The sequence below is a fragment of the Doryrhamphus excisus genome, chromosome 13, assembly GCF_030265055.1.
Source record: "Doryrhamphus excisus isolate RoL2022-K1 chromosome 13, RoL_Dexc_1.0, whole genome shotgun sequence".
Taxonomy (NCBI): Eukaryota; Metazoa; Chordata; class Actinopteri; order Syngnathiformes; family Syngnathidae; genus Doryrhamphus; species Doryrhamphus excisus.
Genome location: NC_080478.1, coordinates 13588744 through 13605061, shown reverse-complemented (window position 1 = coordinate 13605061; position 16318 = coordinate 13588744). Strand labels below are relative to the sequence as shown.

The 16318-nt window shown below is 39.5% G+C and overlaps 1 protein-coding gene across 4 annotated transcripts in view; it reads left to right on the top strand.

Annotated features, from left to right (window-relative positions):
• Positions 1-16318, top strand: part of sobpa (sine oculis binding protein homolog (Drosophila) a) — a 39628-nt gene that overhangs the window by 10134 nt on the left and 13176 nt on the right. For 3 of the 4 annotated variants that reach the window (XM_058090421.1, XM_058090422.1, XM_058090420.1), the window contains exons 3-6: positions 316-436; positions 2069-2275; positions 5450-5601; positions 16005-16100. In XM_058090421.1, the coding sequence (XP_057946404.1) occupies positions 316-436; positions 2069-2275; positions 5450-5601; positions 16005-16100 (576 nt within the window). The remainder of the gene's footprint in view (positions 1-315; positions 437-2068; positions 2276-5449; positions 5602-16004; positions 16101-16318) is intronic. The other variant, XM_058090423.1, reaches the window with a different exon arrangement.

Here is a 16318-nt window from a genome sequence, read left to right as displayed (position 1 = left end):
CACCGTCAAAGGTGGCCTTTTGCCCAAAGTCAGGTGGATTACGCTCAAGTTAATCTGAGACCCTGAACAGGATAGGGCATGGAAAATAAGAAAAAGAACAGAATAAATGAATGATTCTTCATCTTTGATTGATCATTTAGATACACTTTTATCCTATATGATATGCTGGCTCCAGCCTGAAGTTAATTTTATAGACATGGGACGGACACCAAAGTGCTTATTTTGCTACATATAGCAGTATGTACAGTATATCAATGTTTGTATGTAATGTCTTAAATTAATTTGTCATCTCTCATTCTTTTTGTTGTATTGCAGAATTTTGCAGAGAACACCATGAACGAGCTGCTGGGTTGGTATGGCTACGACAAAGTGGAACTCAGAGATTCCGACAATCTGGAGTTAAGCGATCCACGGCAGCACATCTCTGTCCTTACAGGTGCGACAGTCACATCCATGAACATAACGCGTACTGTACACTCACAAAGATGGGTGCAGCTATTACCAGGTTGGATTTGCAGGTAACATTATCAAAAGTAAAATCTCTGCTTGATTTGTAAAGAATCCCTTTTCATCAGCTTCTTTCTATTTAGTCTTTCAGAATACCTTTTGGATCATCTGTATCCCATTTTAGGGTCCCGCTCAATTTCATTTTCAAGTTTTGCCTATGCAAACTTGCAACTATGCAATTTGCAGCTTGTTTCTTTGATACTTGTAATATGTTTTGTTCATGTATGACGTACATGAGCCCAGTGTATAATTTCACCCAAAACATGCTAGGTTAATTGGTGACTCCAAATTGTCCATAAGTATGAATGTGAGTGTGAATGGTTGTTTGTCTATATGTGCCCTGTGATTGGCTGGCGTCCGGTCCAGGGTGTACCCCGCCTCTCGTCCAAAGACAGCTGGGATAGGCTTCAGCGGATGATGGATGGATGAATGTATCAGTCCACACTTTGCACTTTGGACCACAAAGAAACTTTTCAAATTGGAGAACTTTAGCTCAAAGGCCAAAACACACAGAAATAGTTTCCAAAAATATACCTGCCCTTTTTTCTCTGTCCTATTTTATGAAACGTAGACATTCCTAAGCCCTTTCACAAAAGCTTTTGAGACATTCACTGGTTTGCCAATGGGTAGGACTGTCATGTTGGAAAGCCGTGTTTGTAGTTACATACAAGCTGTACTGCACAATGAAAAGTAAGAGCTGAAAGAAGCCAAATCCTGCACAATGTTGGAGGCATTTATCGATACAGTCTGGTCTCTTGGCCCATAGTAAATATATAGTAAATATTGCTTGGTTTGGTATATGCTATTATTGAGGTCTGTTTTTGACTACACATTTTCATACTCAAATCTGCTTCGTAAGATTTTGTCCATAGTCGATATTCCGTCCATCCATCTGTTTTCTATACTGCTTGTTCTCACTAGGGTCGACTTTTTGACTTTTTCACGTCAAAGAAACAGGCTGAAGTCACTCAGATAAACAAATAAAAACATGGTAGTTGTACAACAATAGTATAATCATATATTGCAACATTGAAAGCAAAAGAAACAACACGGAACACGGTAGCTGACGGCACACATAAATAATAATAAGTACACATAAAACAGGAAGAACATGGCTTGAAAAACAATAACTTGTTGGCCAAACAGCTTTACCCTCATATTGTCAGAATGGTACAATCTTGATCATTTGACAGTTTTTATGTCTTCTGAATCAAATCGTTGAATAGTCGACTAGTCTAAGACACCCCTATAATAATAAACCCTAATTTAAAAATAGTAACTTTAGTTGGTAGATCACCTGTCGGACCGTGCTCCACCTCTCTGTCTGTCATACAGTACATTAGTACATTAGTGTTGCTATTGTGATTAGAATGAATGGTATTCAAGGTCGAAGCTCACTCTAAAAAAAAGATGTGATTTATTTATGAACTCTGACATGCACCAAGAAGGAAGTAGCCCAATAATTTGCATTTTAGGTATCTTGGCTCACGTTGTGATGAATGCACTTACAATGACTGGCAAACCGCATCTCATCAGTTCTCTTTCTATCGCTCTGACACAGAAAACTTGCCAAAAATTCCAGCTCCAAGAGAGAGCAACGAGGCTTCTCCGGATCGAGCCAACAGCTCCCAGTCTCTGCCAAACACCAGGAATGGAGTCACAGAGCCTTCCACCATGCCATTCACCTCCACAACCAGCACAAAGGAACATGGCAACCAGTCCATCACTGTCCCTGTGGCATCTCTGCCACTGATCAAGGGCTCTGCAGGTACTGGCACCTTTTCAGACCCTTTTGTTGTGCACATATGCACAGTATGACAACATAGAAAGTATCCTCATATCCTACACAAATTTAGAGATAAAAAGTATTTTTTTTTTCAATTTGGTGAGTGGGTTTCTTTTAACTGAAAGTGGCAATACACTGTCAGATGTTTATATTTATTTTTCTGGCTAGGGTATGAATAATGTTGGAGCCTAACAGAATATACATATCACTTTTGAGACTCCATGCAAGAAGGATAACACTCAAACATGAGCCTACTTGCTGTGCTACTGTGTTGGTTCTACTACACCTAATGGAGTGAAAATGATGAATGAGTGAGTTAAAATTGTTGTCCGCTGCTTTGAGTGTTGGGGTTTACAGGTCACAAAGCAATGCTGTGGTTTCTCTTACACACTGGCTTTGAGTTGTCTGGGTCCTTTCTGCATTGGCAAACAGGGGGCATGAAAGGGTGAAAGGGGCACAACACTAGACGAGTGGACCAGGAGGCACAAATAGTTCACAATACAACTCATGCTATGACACTGTGTTTGTAATACTGAATATAGTATACCGAGTATAGTATTAGTCAGAAAATATGCATATTTAAGCAAACTATATTTTTTACAAACATTTGCATTTCAAGCATAAAAATTGCTAAATTAACTAAAAAATACAAAAAGAGCAGGTGTCACTAATTATTCGGTGAGACCACCACCGAAGCACCCAACTTGAACAACCGTTTTTGATTGCAGATTTAAATGATCTCACAACAGGTACAATAATAAAACAGCAACGCACACAACACACAAAGTAACCTAGCAACTGCACTATGTTGGCAAACAAAAAAATGTCATAATACCCATGCAAAAAAAAAACCCTTATATTCCCATCGCAATGTATACTGGGTAGCTTGTGATACTTTTTCTCCCAACATTTTGCAGTGTTTGTCGCATTTTTACTTAATTGCAGAATATGTAGAGGAGGATGTCATAGACGTAAACAAGGAGGAGTTTACATACTCCTGATATCTACTGTTTTATTGTTCATATTGTTGCCACTGGACTTCCTAGCATGTGTTGCGGGCATTTGGGAATAACAGTTTTAAGTTACTGGATGTGTTTAGCGCTTAGTTGTTGTTTATCACACATTTAGTAGTAGTAGTAATAGTAGTTTTATGCGATTCTGTACATTAACTTGCTGTGGATGTGTTTTGTTTTTGTTTTGTTGCACCGTGAGGAAGTATGTCATTCTGTTTGATGACCACTTATACACGGACGACCCTTCTGTCCCCTTTTTTTGTACCTCAATGTGCCCCGCGATTGAAAAAGTTTGCCCACCCCCCTCCCTAGTATTGTCCCTATACTTTTGCCCTGTAGTGTTTGCAGGTCCTCCGCTACATAACACACACTAAAGGCACATACAACAAAAAACTTATTTGCAAGGTGCCCAATAAACTAGTTTACCTGCTATAGACTTTGTTTTTCTCCACCTGCTCAAGTGTCAATATTAACCCATCAACTCTCCAAGGAAATAGCTGTGCTCTGACCAGACAGGCTTCATTATCTCTTGCGTCTGCTGTCGCACAGGAGGTTGGTACAAGCCGCCTTGGCATTGCCCAAGAGGAGTCCCTACTGGCCCTTTCTTGGCAGGTGGTAACAGATGGTGCAGTGCCACTTAAAGCCCAGTACCTGGCCAACACCCCCTTTCGAGGTGCTCTCCCTTCCAACCACACACACACTGAATTATTCATGTAGCCTGCAAAATCTTACCTTTGGAAGTACAGTTACATACTTGTTATTAGGTGCTAGGCAGCCGTAAAAAAAAGGTGAATAACAATTTCTCCTCAAGATGTGGATTTTCATGAAGAGATATTGTGAATGCACATAAGATTTTGCTCATGTTCATTACACTGTAGGACATTCTTTTATTCCAAGCAATTTATTCTCCTGTCTGATTTTTCATCTTGTTTTTTTTATTATCATGAGCAGTGGGCATGAGTCCAGAAATAAAATAGTTATAAAAGACAAACAAAGCCTCAAAGATTGAGATGTGGAAGAGAAAGGGAATTTCAATTTTGATTTTGGTCTTCATTGTTCTGTCAAAAGAGCCTCAAGGAGTGATTCCCTTAATTGTGAGTTAGTCTTTTAACTTCAAAAATGATGTCCCTGTAGACGCATTAATCCCAACAAGAGGTGAAAAGCCTGGCCAGCATATGATGAGGAGGTGAGCAGGGCTGAGCGACTAATGGCTTGGCTTTTTTTCACACCTGCACAATCATAATGTAAAAAAACGGTAGATGCGGAAGGACTCTCATAGGATCTCTTTACTTATCACAACACCATTAAAAGCCTGCAGCTCATCATTACCAGGAGTCCCGGCTTAACATGTACAAGTAGCATTTCCGTATGTTTTTATTTGCTGTGCAAACTGCCACTACATATATTTGAATGTTTAATTTCATTATTCGTTAATTCATTTTATATGCAGCTTGTATTCATGGTCACTGGTGAGCTGGAGCCTATCTGTATCCAAATCTCAGGTCAGACCTCTCTGCGTGGGGTTCTCCCTGTGCATGGGTCGGTTCTGTTTGGGTACTGCAGTTTTGTGCCACAGTCCAAAAACATTTACATATGTTAGAACTAGTTGGAGATAGGGGACCAGTCCAAGGTGGCCAAAGTCAGCTGCTATAGGCTCCACCTACGCTGTCTCTGCAACAAGCGGATACAATTAAGGAGTAGACGAGGCAGTGAGGTGTAGCACAGCTAAGTTGGGTTTGAGTTTAACGTACGGAGAATGGCCAGAATGAATGCACCATTACTCGATGCCGGTATATCTGTTAAAAAGTCAGATTTAGCCAAGCAGCACAATGGAAGCTGTAAAAAACATTAAAAGAACGTTAAAGGAGGGAAAGTGGGCCGTACCTGGGTGCGGATCAGTGCGTTCACATTAGCCAAATGTACTGTACTTAAGGTGTGAAGTGGGGACTCAGGCACGGTTCGATTGGAGTGTGGGCACGCCCGAAAAGGAGCTGGAGAGAAGCAGCCTCTACAAGTGCATAGCCTTCACTCAAACTTGTGTCGCTTTTTTTTAGTAAGAATAGTGCTATGGAATCAGCTATGGTGTCTACACAAAGAGTTTGCTTTGTTTCATGAATTTGTCCTCTGTCCTGTTCTTCAACAGATGAAGACGCAACCAATATTCAGATTGTGTGTGCTTGGTGCCAGAAGATCGGCGTCAAACGCTACTCTCTGAGCATGGGAAGTGAGCTGAAGAGTTTCTGCAGCGAGAAGTGCTTTGCTGCTTGCCGCAGAGCTTATTTCAAGAGAAACAAGGTAATGAATTCTTTTTCTGCAACAAATTATAACAATACCTGTTTCCAACAAGCTTGATAGTCATCTTGGAGATCTGATTATAAAATTAGACCTACCGGATTAGTCGGTTTTAATGAGTGTAAGTGTTTACCAATGATACATGGCAATTTAAAATCAAAGGCAAATTAGTGACTGGTCATGAATGGAATGTGAAAAGACCTTGAGATGAGTATGGTACCATTGTTTTAGTAATCATTCACTGACATTCATTTCAATGGTCAAATTTTAGATGAACGTGTTCTATATTCATGAAAAAAATATCTGGAAGTAAAGACATGAAGCATCGAGAGCTTTGCACACAGCTCAGGCACACTAAATATAAAATATGCCATCTTCCAAAGTGGAACATTTAAAAAGAAATCTTATTTATTTTAGTATATTTATAACTCTTATTTCATGAAAGTAATTTTTAATACATTAAATTCCAGAAACATTTTTATACCTCACACAGTTTACTATTTCCAATATGCAGTTTTTTAATATTGTTGGCTTTTTATTATAAAGACATGAATAGGGAGCCTCCATTGTCCATCAACCAGCAGCATACACTTTAGCATCTAACATGTTGACACTCTAAAATGTTTCTGGTTTGTCTTGAGTACTAAAGTGCATAATGCATCCACAAAAACCAGTGAGGACAAGCTGTTTAGTGTATGACAGCATTTATCAGTGTAGCTATTGTGTTTGCTTTTCACCCCTGATTTCACCCAAGATTACTCTAGATCAGTTGTTCCGAACCACCAGGACACAAAAAATATTTAGATGCAATGAAAAAAATTGGGTGCAATGTTACAGGTAATGCATGGCATAGTCCATCCCTCGGTTTTGGAGCTGGGCCACTTTTGCAATCTACTGGCAGGGAATACAATCAAATAATCATAGATTCATGTAGCCGAAAATTGATGTGGAGTCCACATTGATGTGTACATTAAAGGTGGACAAAACAAATGTGTGTAATATCTAATCATGTTAGATTAATCACTGTATTACAGTGGGGTTTTTAAGTGTAGCGTTAATTGTTGCAGCATGCAAAACCGCTCTCGTCTGTCCCGAAAACGCTACTTTCAACTTATATACCGTATTTTTCGGACTATAAGTAGCACTTTTTTTCATAGGTTGGCTGTTCCTGCGACTTATACTCCAGAGCGACTTATAAATGAAAAAACTGTTTACGTAAAATACAACATACAACACTGGACACCTTTTCATGTTCATGTTTATTTTTCGTGTAGCTGAATAACCATTGTATTAGCATATCTTACATCTATTCAGCCTGTTCTCTATTCTTTTATTGTTAGAACTTGCCTTCCAAGAGGACGTAATGTCAGTTTTGTAAAGTAAATTACCCGCAAAAAATGCGACTTATACTCCAGTGCGACTTATGTATGCTTTTTTCTACCTAATTATGCATTTTTGGCCAAGTGCGACTTATACTCCGGAGCGACTTATAGCCCAGAAAATACGGTACTTGTCTTTGTCCATTTATTGAGGTGCAATGACCTCAGAAAACAAAATGAAGTACAAACGTGGAATCAAACGTGGAAATAGGTGGAATCAGCCAGAATGCTTCTGGAATTAAAATTCCTGGTTTATTCCTTGATATTCAAAGTGCATTGTAAATATTTGGGCCGACCCGAATGTTGTCAGCACACTAAAAACTTGAGGTGAATTCGAAGTGCAAAGATTATGGTATTCCAACTGCACTCTGACAGTCAAAATATTTTTAGCGGTATTTTAACAGCATTCTGATCACATTCGGACAAAAAAAAAAAAAGCCAAAACAGGACTATGAAGCGTCGTCTTCCTTCTTTCCTCCTCTTTTAAGCAGCTCAACACAAAGCAATTGTATCGTAATCGTATCGTAAACTGCACATTTAAAAAGAATTGTGCCCCATCATCCATATTCTTTATGTGAGACATGAACACATTTATTTACATATGAGGTGACATGCACATTAAACAAGTTACAAAAAACATTATTATTATTAATCACATTATAACTGTGTTATTGGTGCATTGGTACCTTCCCACACCAACTAGTGACTGGCTTCATTACACACTTGCTCTCTCAATGCCTCAGAAAACTACAAAAAAGGCAATATTACTGAGTGGAGCTGCCGCCATTGCTGTTGTGTTTTTGAGTTTGGAAACGGTCATGCTAGGTGTGGGCGCTCGCTATTTGAAATGAATGCACCCGGGAAGGAAGTTGCAGTAATGCTTAAAAAGACCAAATTACTTGTTATCAAGAATGTACCTGTTACTACATGGATACAGCATCTATATAAAACCATAAAACCTTTTTGTTGGTTTTTGGATGTGTTTTAACCGGGTCATTGTATCTATTTGTGGCTTCGTGTCCCATTACAAGCAGTAATGAGTTGTCTTTTATTTGTTTTTAAATATTTAAAAAGCACAGAAAAGAGAAAGAAATGTGTGTTCATGTCTTACATAAGGACTGTGGATTATGGGACATTTTTATTAAGTGTTGTTTTCCTACAAAGCCAAACATCTAATGTTTTGTGCAACTTCACATGAGGGAAAAAAATAGTCTTTTGTATTTTCTATACACATTCCATCCTCTGGTAAAATTGGAAGAGATGGTCAGCAATAAATATGCATAACTTTGTTCTTGCCTGTAGAATCACCTGGCAGGACTACAAGCGTTAATGTTTAAAAAAAATTTGTTGTTGAACAGAATTTTTAGAACACTTCAGAAGCCGGTTTCTATCCTCTTCACTGCCTCTAGTACTTTCACAGGGCACAGCAACTTCTTTAGGCAATTAACAGTGATGGATTACTAGCCGAGAGTGACACCAATGGAAGCACAAAGTGTTAGAGGACACATCGCCTTTGGTTGCATTAGTCAACTTCAAAGGGAGCGCCTTCCCCTCTGCCTCTGGGTGGGATTGAAGGATGCATGCAGCAAATGCATTGCTGCAACATTAGTTGAGATGAAATGTCACTTGTGGTTGTTGCAGTTGCTCCATCAATCGAATTTTGAATTGAGTTCCACACTGGTATGTTGTGGTTGAAATGCTGCTGATAAGGATTTTTACTAAATCACAAAAATAAACAGCATGGACCAAGGAGCCAATATATGAGCTGTATCAAAAAAATCTTTGTACAAAGTGAACATAAATATCCATTGTTACTTGGCTAAAAAAATGTGGACGAGAAGACTCATTGGCTGTGTGCAATTAATGAGCCACTCAATTAGGTACACCAATATAGTCCCAATATTGGGAAGTGAATGAGCAGCACCTTACTCAGATTCAGCCTTCCCATTGGGAGCAGATTTGCCTAATTCGGAAGAGGCAAACTAACATGCACTAAAGGTGAGGAAGTGGTCGGCACTGGGATAAGTGAATCCACTGATTCAGAGGAACAGGAGCTAAAGAGGCGATAACAGAGGCAATACGGACCGAGTCCTCCATCAGCCACTGGGTAGAGCATGACACAAACGCCACATGTTGTTACAAGGCAGTTACACTGAAAGTAGGAGCCCAAAGCAGAGACACACAAATAAATATAAGGTTTATTGAACAAAAGGCGAACTGAGATAGAGGATTCAACAAAAAAAATGACATTGCAAAAAGACCACCATGAAAAATGTAAGAATACAAATGAGAAAACTAACAAAAGGATGGTGAGGTGAACAGGTCAACCTCACACAGCGCTGTTGTCCTGCCAACTCGACGTGAACCGTGAACACCCTTAAACAAAACCGAAAACAAGACAGCTGGTCACACCAGGACAAATGAGAACTAACTAGAAAAACTAGAAAAACCCAAAACTCAGCCGGCTGCTCAGCGTTAAGCCAGCAGCAAAGATGAAGCACCTGAGTAGCCCTGGAGCGTGCCGAGGTGGAATCGAGTCTGCCGCAGACGAAGGCAGAGTGAAAGGTGGAGGGCGATGAGAGACAGAGACAGAGCACACCTGCACCCATTTATAGTCTCCAAAAAGGGTGAGGCCAATCACCTGCTTCCTGCAAAAAAACGAAACAATAAAGATCAAGCAACAAAATAGTGCTCAATAGTGCTCACCCATATCATCATTTTGCTCAGATGAAGTGAGGCGACTCAAGCAGAATACTCATGGGTGGAGAGTAATTGAAGAGTACAGTAAATAATTTCTTCAGTAGAATGAAAGCTGCCTCAGGCTCAGATGTCCGTTTTAAAGGTAATTCGATGTAAGATATAAGACTTGTCAGAGGTTCCGCTTTGCTGCTATAATTGTGAACGAAATGACTGCGAAAAAAAATGGCGCACCTCAAGAACCTCTGCAAGTGATTCCTTGATGTTGCCAATCGACCACTGCCTGGATCTTGGCAGGAATGACAAAATTGGCTCTGTTTTTTATACATATCGGTTCACCATTCACAGTTGGTCTGTATGGCGACAGTAAGGAGAATACTTTTTGTGTTTCTCAGGTTATTACTGCCGCAGCACCACATTTTTTGTTCTTACCATAAAATTTGTCCCCCGGAGACCTCAGACCCTCATCAACATTATACCCCATGAGCTTCCTCCAGGCACCAGGGGGCAGAGTGCTGCCTCATGTCATCTCAGAAATGTCACATCACCTCAAACACACACGTCTGCTTCCTGTGGTTGGCACGCATGCAAACTGAATGAGCAAGGTGTGTGTGTGTGTGTGTTGTGTCTCAGCGGTGGTGAGGAAACCTTGAGGCCTGCCTTACACAGCTTCAGGATATAGAGAAGAAGGTGATTATATTGTAGCTGCCAGCTATTCTCTTCAAATGAAGACAGAAATGAGCCTCACTAACTAGGCATTTGAATTCTACCGTTTCCTTTTAGAGCAATGAATTGGAAAAGTTTATTTCCGTACTGCAAATGTACCTTAGATTTCTCATTACTGAAGTATAACATCCTTACCTAGAGAAATCTAGCAATCTATGCTGGAGCCTATCCCAGCTGTCTTGGACTGGACTGGTCGCCAGCCAATCACAGGGCACATATAGACAAACAACCATTCACACTCACATTCATACCTATGGAAAATTTGGAGTCACCAATTAACCTAGCATGTTTTTGGAATGTGGGAGGAAACCGGAGTACCCGGAGAAAACTCACGTACAGGGAGAACATGCAAAGTCCACATAGAGATGCTCAAACGGAGATTGAGATTGAAACCCAGGCCTTCCTGATCTCCTGTGTGGCTAACATCACAGACTGGCAGACTGATATACTCAATAAATGGTCAGATCTTCACTTACGTGTTATGCTCGTGCTTGAACGGTTGACGTCTGTCTTTTGGTGGCAGCTGTGTGGAATAGGCTTCCATGTGCAGTGGTTCACGTTGTTGACTTTCTTGCTGTGGCTCTATTCCTGGTCAGTGTCCTGACTGGGGCTCAGTGCAGGATATACATAACTCTCCTCAAACTCCTAAAAGTCAGTTTTAGTAGCTTCCCTGTCAATGTTAACAAGTTATGTACAGAGAAAAGGCGTGTGAATGAATGATATGTGTACCTATCATATCATATATCATGAATCATTCTTACAGAATCCTTCTTTTCGTGAGACCTGGAGTCTCATCAACGGGCCAAAAAGTTTTCTAGGCAAAGAATGTGATCTATAAAACTATAACCTGTTGTGACAATGTGCACACCAGTACAGCAACTTTGTAGTTGGCATATAAACAAGCTGAGTGAAGTCAGGTTTATATCGCCCTGGACTGAGAAAATGCCCAGGAGAACAACCTTGCTCAAAAATCAACACATTCAAGTATAACTGAAATTTGACACTCCCCACATGAACTTGCCAAAGGCTTTCTGGACAAAAGTAGAAATGTCAACACGATGGGACAAACAAACCTGTAGACCAGGGGTCTCAAACTCAATTTACTTGGGGGCCACTGGAGCTAGGGTCTGGGCGAGGCTGGGCCGCATCAGGTTTTCCAAAAAAAAACAAAAAAAAACACATTTATTAAAAACAGAAAAATGAATAAACTTTGCTTTGGTTCTGATTTTCTACAAGAAAAGCTCTGATAAAACATTCCATTGTTCTCAAATATTTTACTTTTTATTTTTCTACACAAAATAAGATTAAAAATAAACAAATAAATAAACAAATCAAGAATAAAGAAAATCAATCAATCATTAATAAATAAATATAATAATAATAAAACGGCAAATAATTAAAAATTAAGAAACCACATATAGTTGGTGGTTAGACAAATTATTTTTTTCAGATTAAAATTAACAAAGCATTATTAGAGCCCTGTAGACATGACAAAACACAACTATAGTCACATTTATTCTCTTTTTATTTACAACACATTGCGCAACTGCAGGGTCTTGAGACACATGCTAAATCGCAAACTAGAGATCTAGCGACCTAAACGGTAGCCTCCAAGTTATTTCCTTTAAACTTAAAAAAGCCAAAAACATACCACTTCCACACGGATAGGGAGGATAACTATTAACAGTTTTTTAACCTTTAACATGAACATTAATCAAACGTAATAATTTTTTCTGGGTACATGATACCATACAGCATCCATATCAAACTTGCGCGGGCCGCACTAACACTAAACGTTCATATCAAGGCGGGGGCCTCAAAATAGTGTCCTGCGGGCCACATTTGGCCCGCGGGCCGCGTGTTTGAGACCCCTGCTGTAGACCTAAAGTCCAGCACGGTACACATGGGCCCTGTGAGAGCCTTGTTGTACGTAAACTTCTGACCACAAAATAAGTAATTTCCTTGACTGTGTTTGTCTTTGCATTTCCATAAGCATTTTTTAAGTGGGCAATGCAGCTTGTTGGCAGGTGACGGCCACATACCACTGGACATGTATACAGGCCCAGATGGAGACTAGCACACTGACAGCTGGTGTGGTGTCCCCTTAGGACAGTGGAGTCTATCTATCTATCTCACTATATATCTGCGTGGCTTCCAGTGGATGCCTCACACCTCGTTCACAGTGCCAGCACCTCATTAGTACAATATGCAAATGAACTGGCACATGGCCAGAGGGTCAGAGCACAAACTGGAGACAGAATAATGGTGTGAGTGTCTTGTCAAGTACAACCAAAATCAGCCCAGATTTGTGTGAACATTTGTAATAAGACGAGCTATGTGTGTATGTGTGTGTGTGTGTGTGAAGACTGAGTGTACCAGAGAAACATCATTCACTTTATCCACACTATCAGATTTTGCTTGAAATCTATTGTCTTGAGCTCAAATTGTTTGTTACATTGTAAAAAGTATAAAAACAAAACAAGCATGTCAGTGATTGCATTGTCAACCTTTTGGCTACAAAGACCGTGGCGTGGCTGTAGGAATGAGGCTATACTCACAGCTGAAAGATGTAATGACCAACAACTGTAAAATAGTTTTTACCATTGTTTTATCCCACGGAAGATGCCTTTCATTTAATGTGGAAGGATGCCTGGGAAAATCTTCTTGAGTAATGTCTCTGTAACAAAATAGCTCCCACCTGGCCAATGGTTCCAGCCACATTACTTTTCACATTATGTCTGACTAACACATTGCAAAATATCTTGTTTATGAAGCTTGATTGACAGATTAAAGGATGCTTGTATCATTACGGCAGTGCGGCAATATACAATAGGATACACACAAGGACATTTGTCTTAATGATCTTGCCTCAAAACGGCTAAGTCCTCTCAATAATAACATGTAATATTTTAGTTCCTTTGTCACACCTGTATCATAGGACATCATGAATGCAAAAGGTAGAATGCATTCAAGGTGAAAATGTTACAAATGTAAATATTTTGCATTGGTTATATTGCTGGGTGTGGAAAAAAATTAAAGCAAAGACACGATCAAAATATGAATTATGTATGAAACCCAACATTTGTGAATGACAAAATTATTACATACAACATAATTTTTACAGTTTTTTTTTTTTAGATTTTCCCCAAAAGGGAAACATACAACATTTTTTAACATAAGGGTTTATGACATCCCAGCTAAAATGAAATGAAAAGTATAAAAAACTGGTGAGACCAGCCATGTTGTTTGGTCTAGAGACAGTACCACTGAGGAAAAGAGAGGAGGCAGAACTGGCGGTAGCAGAGTTGAGGATGCTGAGGTTCTCATTGGGAGTGACCAGGATGGATAGGATCAGGAACGAGTACATATATTGGTGCTGCAAGGATGCTGCATTTAGAGCTGCCAGGTAGGAAGCGGAGAGGAAGACCAAAGAGGAGGTTTATGGATGTAGTGAAGGAGGACATGAGGGTAGTTGGTGTGAGAGAGACAGATGCAGAAGACAGGGTTGGATGGAGGAGATTGATTTGCTGTGGCGACCCCTGAAGGGAAAAGCCCAAAGAGAAAGAAGAAGAAGGTTTATGACATCCCAAAAAGCAGTGTAGTGCATCAGCAGTGACTTACCTTCATCCGTGAGCCGAGGATTTTGGTGATGAGGAACATAGTTCCGGTTAGTTGGTGGGGACGCTTAAGTAAAGAGTTTGGTTTCTCAAAACAATATTTGTTCAAAAGAGTTCATATATTTGCATAATAAAATTGCCTCTGCAAAAAAATCAGATGTCACAAATCATTTGGCGTTACTTTATCTGCTGTCATGGCGTCCACTGTTGTGTATGTGTTCCATCTTGCTTCGCATCTGCCCATGTAAGCACTATGAAACACTCCAGGAATACTGCACTTTTTGGGGGAATTTTGCTCATCATCCACAATACTTTGAAATGATACTGTGAAACATGAACACATATTTCTTTCCAATTCCAGAAAAATATTTGTTTAAAAAAACCTTTGTGACATTTGACCTTCTCGACTAGCCCAATATCTTGGATGATGAACTGTATCTTATTAAAACCCACAGAAGTGTCCCTCCGACGTACAACAATAGTGATAAATGATGATACACTAATGATAATGCAAATTCAGTGTTCCAGCTCACCCGTGACCCTCAGGAGGACACACACTGCAGAAAGTGCATGGATGGATAGATTAAATGTAACTTTAAATTACCAGCTTCATGCCATGGTATGTCGGCACTAATGATATTCTGTGTAATGCATGTTAATATGTTCTTGCGTGGTCAAATGTGAAAATAATGAGGTTATCACACTGGTTTATGAATTGGCTTGTGATACTTGTGATCATGTCTTCCTCTGAACTATTATGGAATTTTTAATTTTTCAGCACAAGTACTTCACAAGTGGACCCACATGTGTATGTTGGTGTGAAAAGGTGTTTTCCTTAGTTTTTGCATGTTTGTCACACTTGAATGTTTGAGATCATCAAAAAAAAATGTGTTTTTACACAAAACTTATTATTATTAAAAATCCAAACCTACATAGCCCTGTGTGAAAAAGTGATTGCTCCCTAAGGTTGGGCCAACCTTAGCAGCAACAACTGCAATCAAGCATTTGTGATTGCAATGAGTCTCTTACAGCCCTGTGGAGGAATTTTGGCCCACTCATCTTTACAGAATTGTTGTAATGCAGTCACATTGGAGGGTTTTCAAGCGTGAAACGCCTTTTTAAGGTCATACCACATCTCAATAGGATACAGGTGTGGACTTGCTGGTGTGTTTTGGATCATTGTCCTGCTGCAGAACCCAAGTTGGTTTTAGCTTGAGGTCACCAACAGATAGCTTTTTGGTAGATTTTTGGTAGCCAGCAGAATTCTTGGTTCCATTTATCACAGCAAGTATCCAGGTGCTGAAGCAACAAAAAGCATCAATACAATTCCAGACCATCACACTACCACCACCATATTTTACTGTTGGTCTGATGTTCAAATCACAGAGTATTTTCCCAAAGTTCTTGGGAATCATCAGGATTTTTTCCAGTTGTTTGCCATTGACTAATATTTTTTTTTGCTAATCTGAAACATTTAAGTGTGATGCATGCAAAAAAATAAGAAATAAGAAAAGGAGCAAACACCTTTTCACACAACGGTATGATATTAAATATTAGCCTCAACTTTGAATTGGATTTCTGGTGAAAATGAAATAAATATGAATGGAAATTTGTCTGTTTAACTGGTAGCTTCTGCTTTGTGTACTGCTCCCAGAAGTCAGGATCAAATGAAAAATTATTTAAAATTAGGAGAGTTTCATATTTCATTTCTTGGTATCATTTACATTTTGTTATCATTATATTTTCATTTATTTGGCATGGGATTGAAGACTTGACAGCTAAAAAATATCAAGAACACTCACTCCCACAGTTTAAAGAAGCTATTTTATTGGTTTCCCCTCAAAACCAATAAATGTTTAGCCATGTTAAAGTCACCATTTCTGTTCCTCACTTTTGTTTTTCATTCTTGAGTTTACTTGTTGCGTCTGTTCACTTGTTCATTTTGTCCATCCATAAAAAGAAGCCATTATTTCTTCCCCCCCTCCAGGCAAGAGACGACGATGGCCTCGGTGGGAAATTACTCCAGCACAGCTTTACTCAGGACACGCCCAGGCTTGTCTTCAAGACAAACAGCGATGTGCTTGTAAGGACCCTAAACCATTTAACACCAGGATAGTGCTTAAGCTTGACGGCTTACTGCCCAAATATGTTTTCATGTTCTTCTTTTCTGTCAGGTCTTCAACAAAGACTGGCACCATCATATTCGGGATATTACTTATACTGTCAGCTCAAGTCAGGTTTATTTTGCAACGCTGCAATTTAGGCACATATTGCAAAATATTAAATTATAAGCAAGCCAAC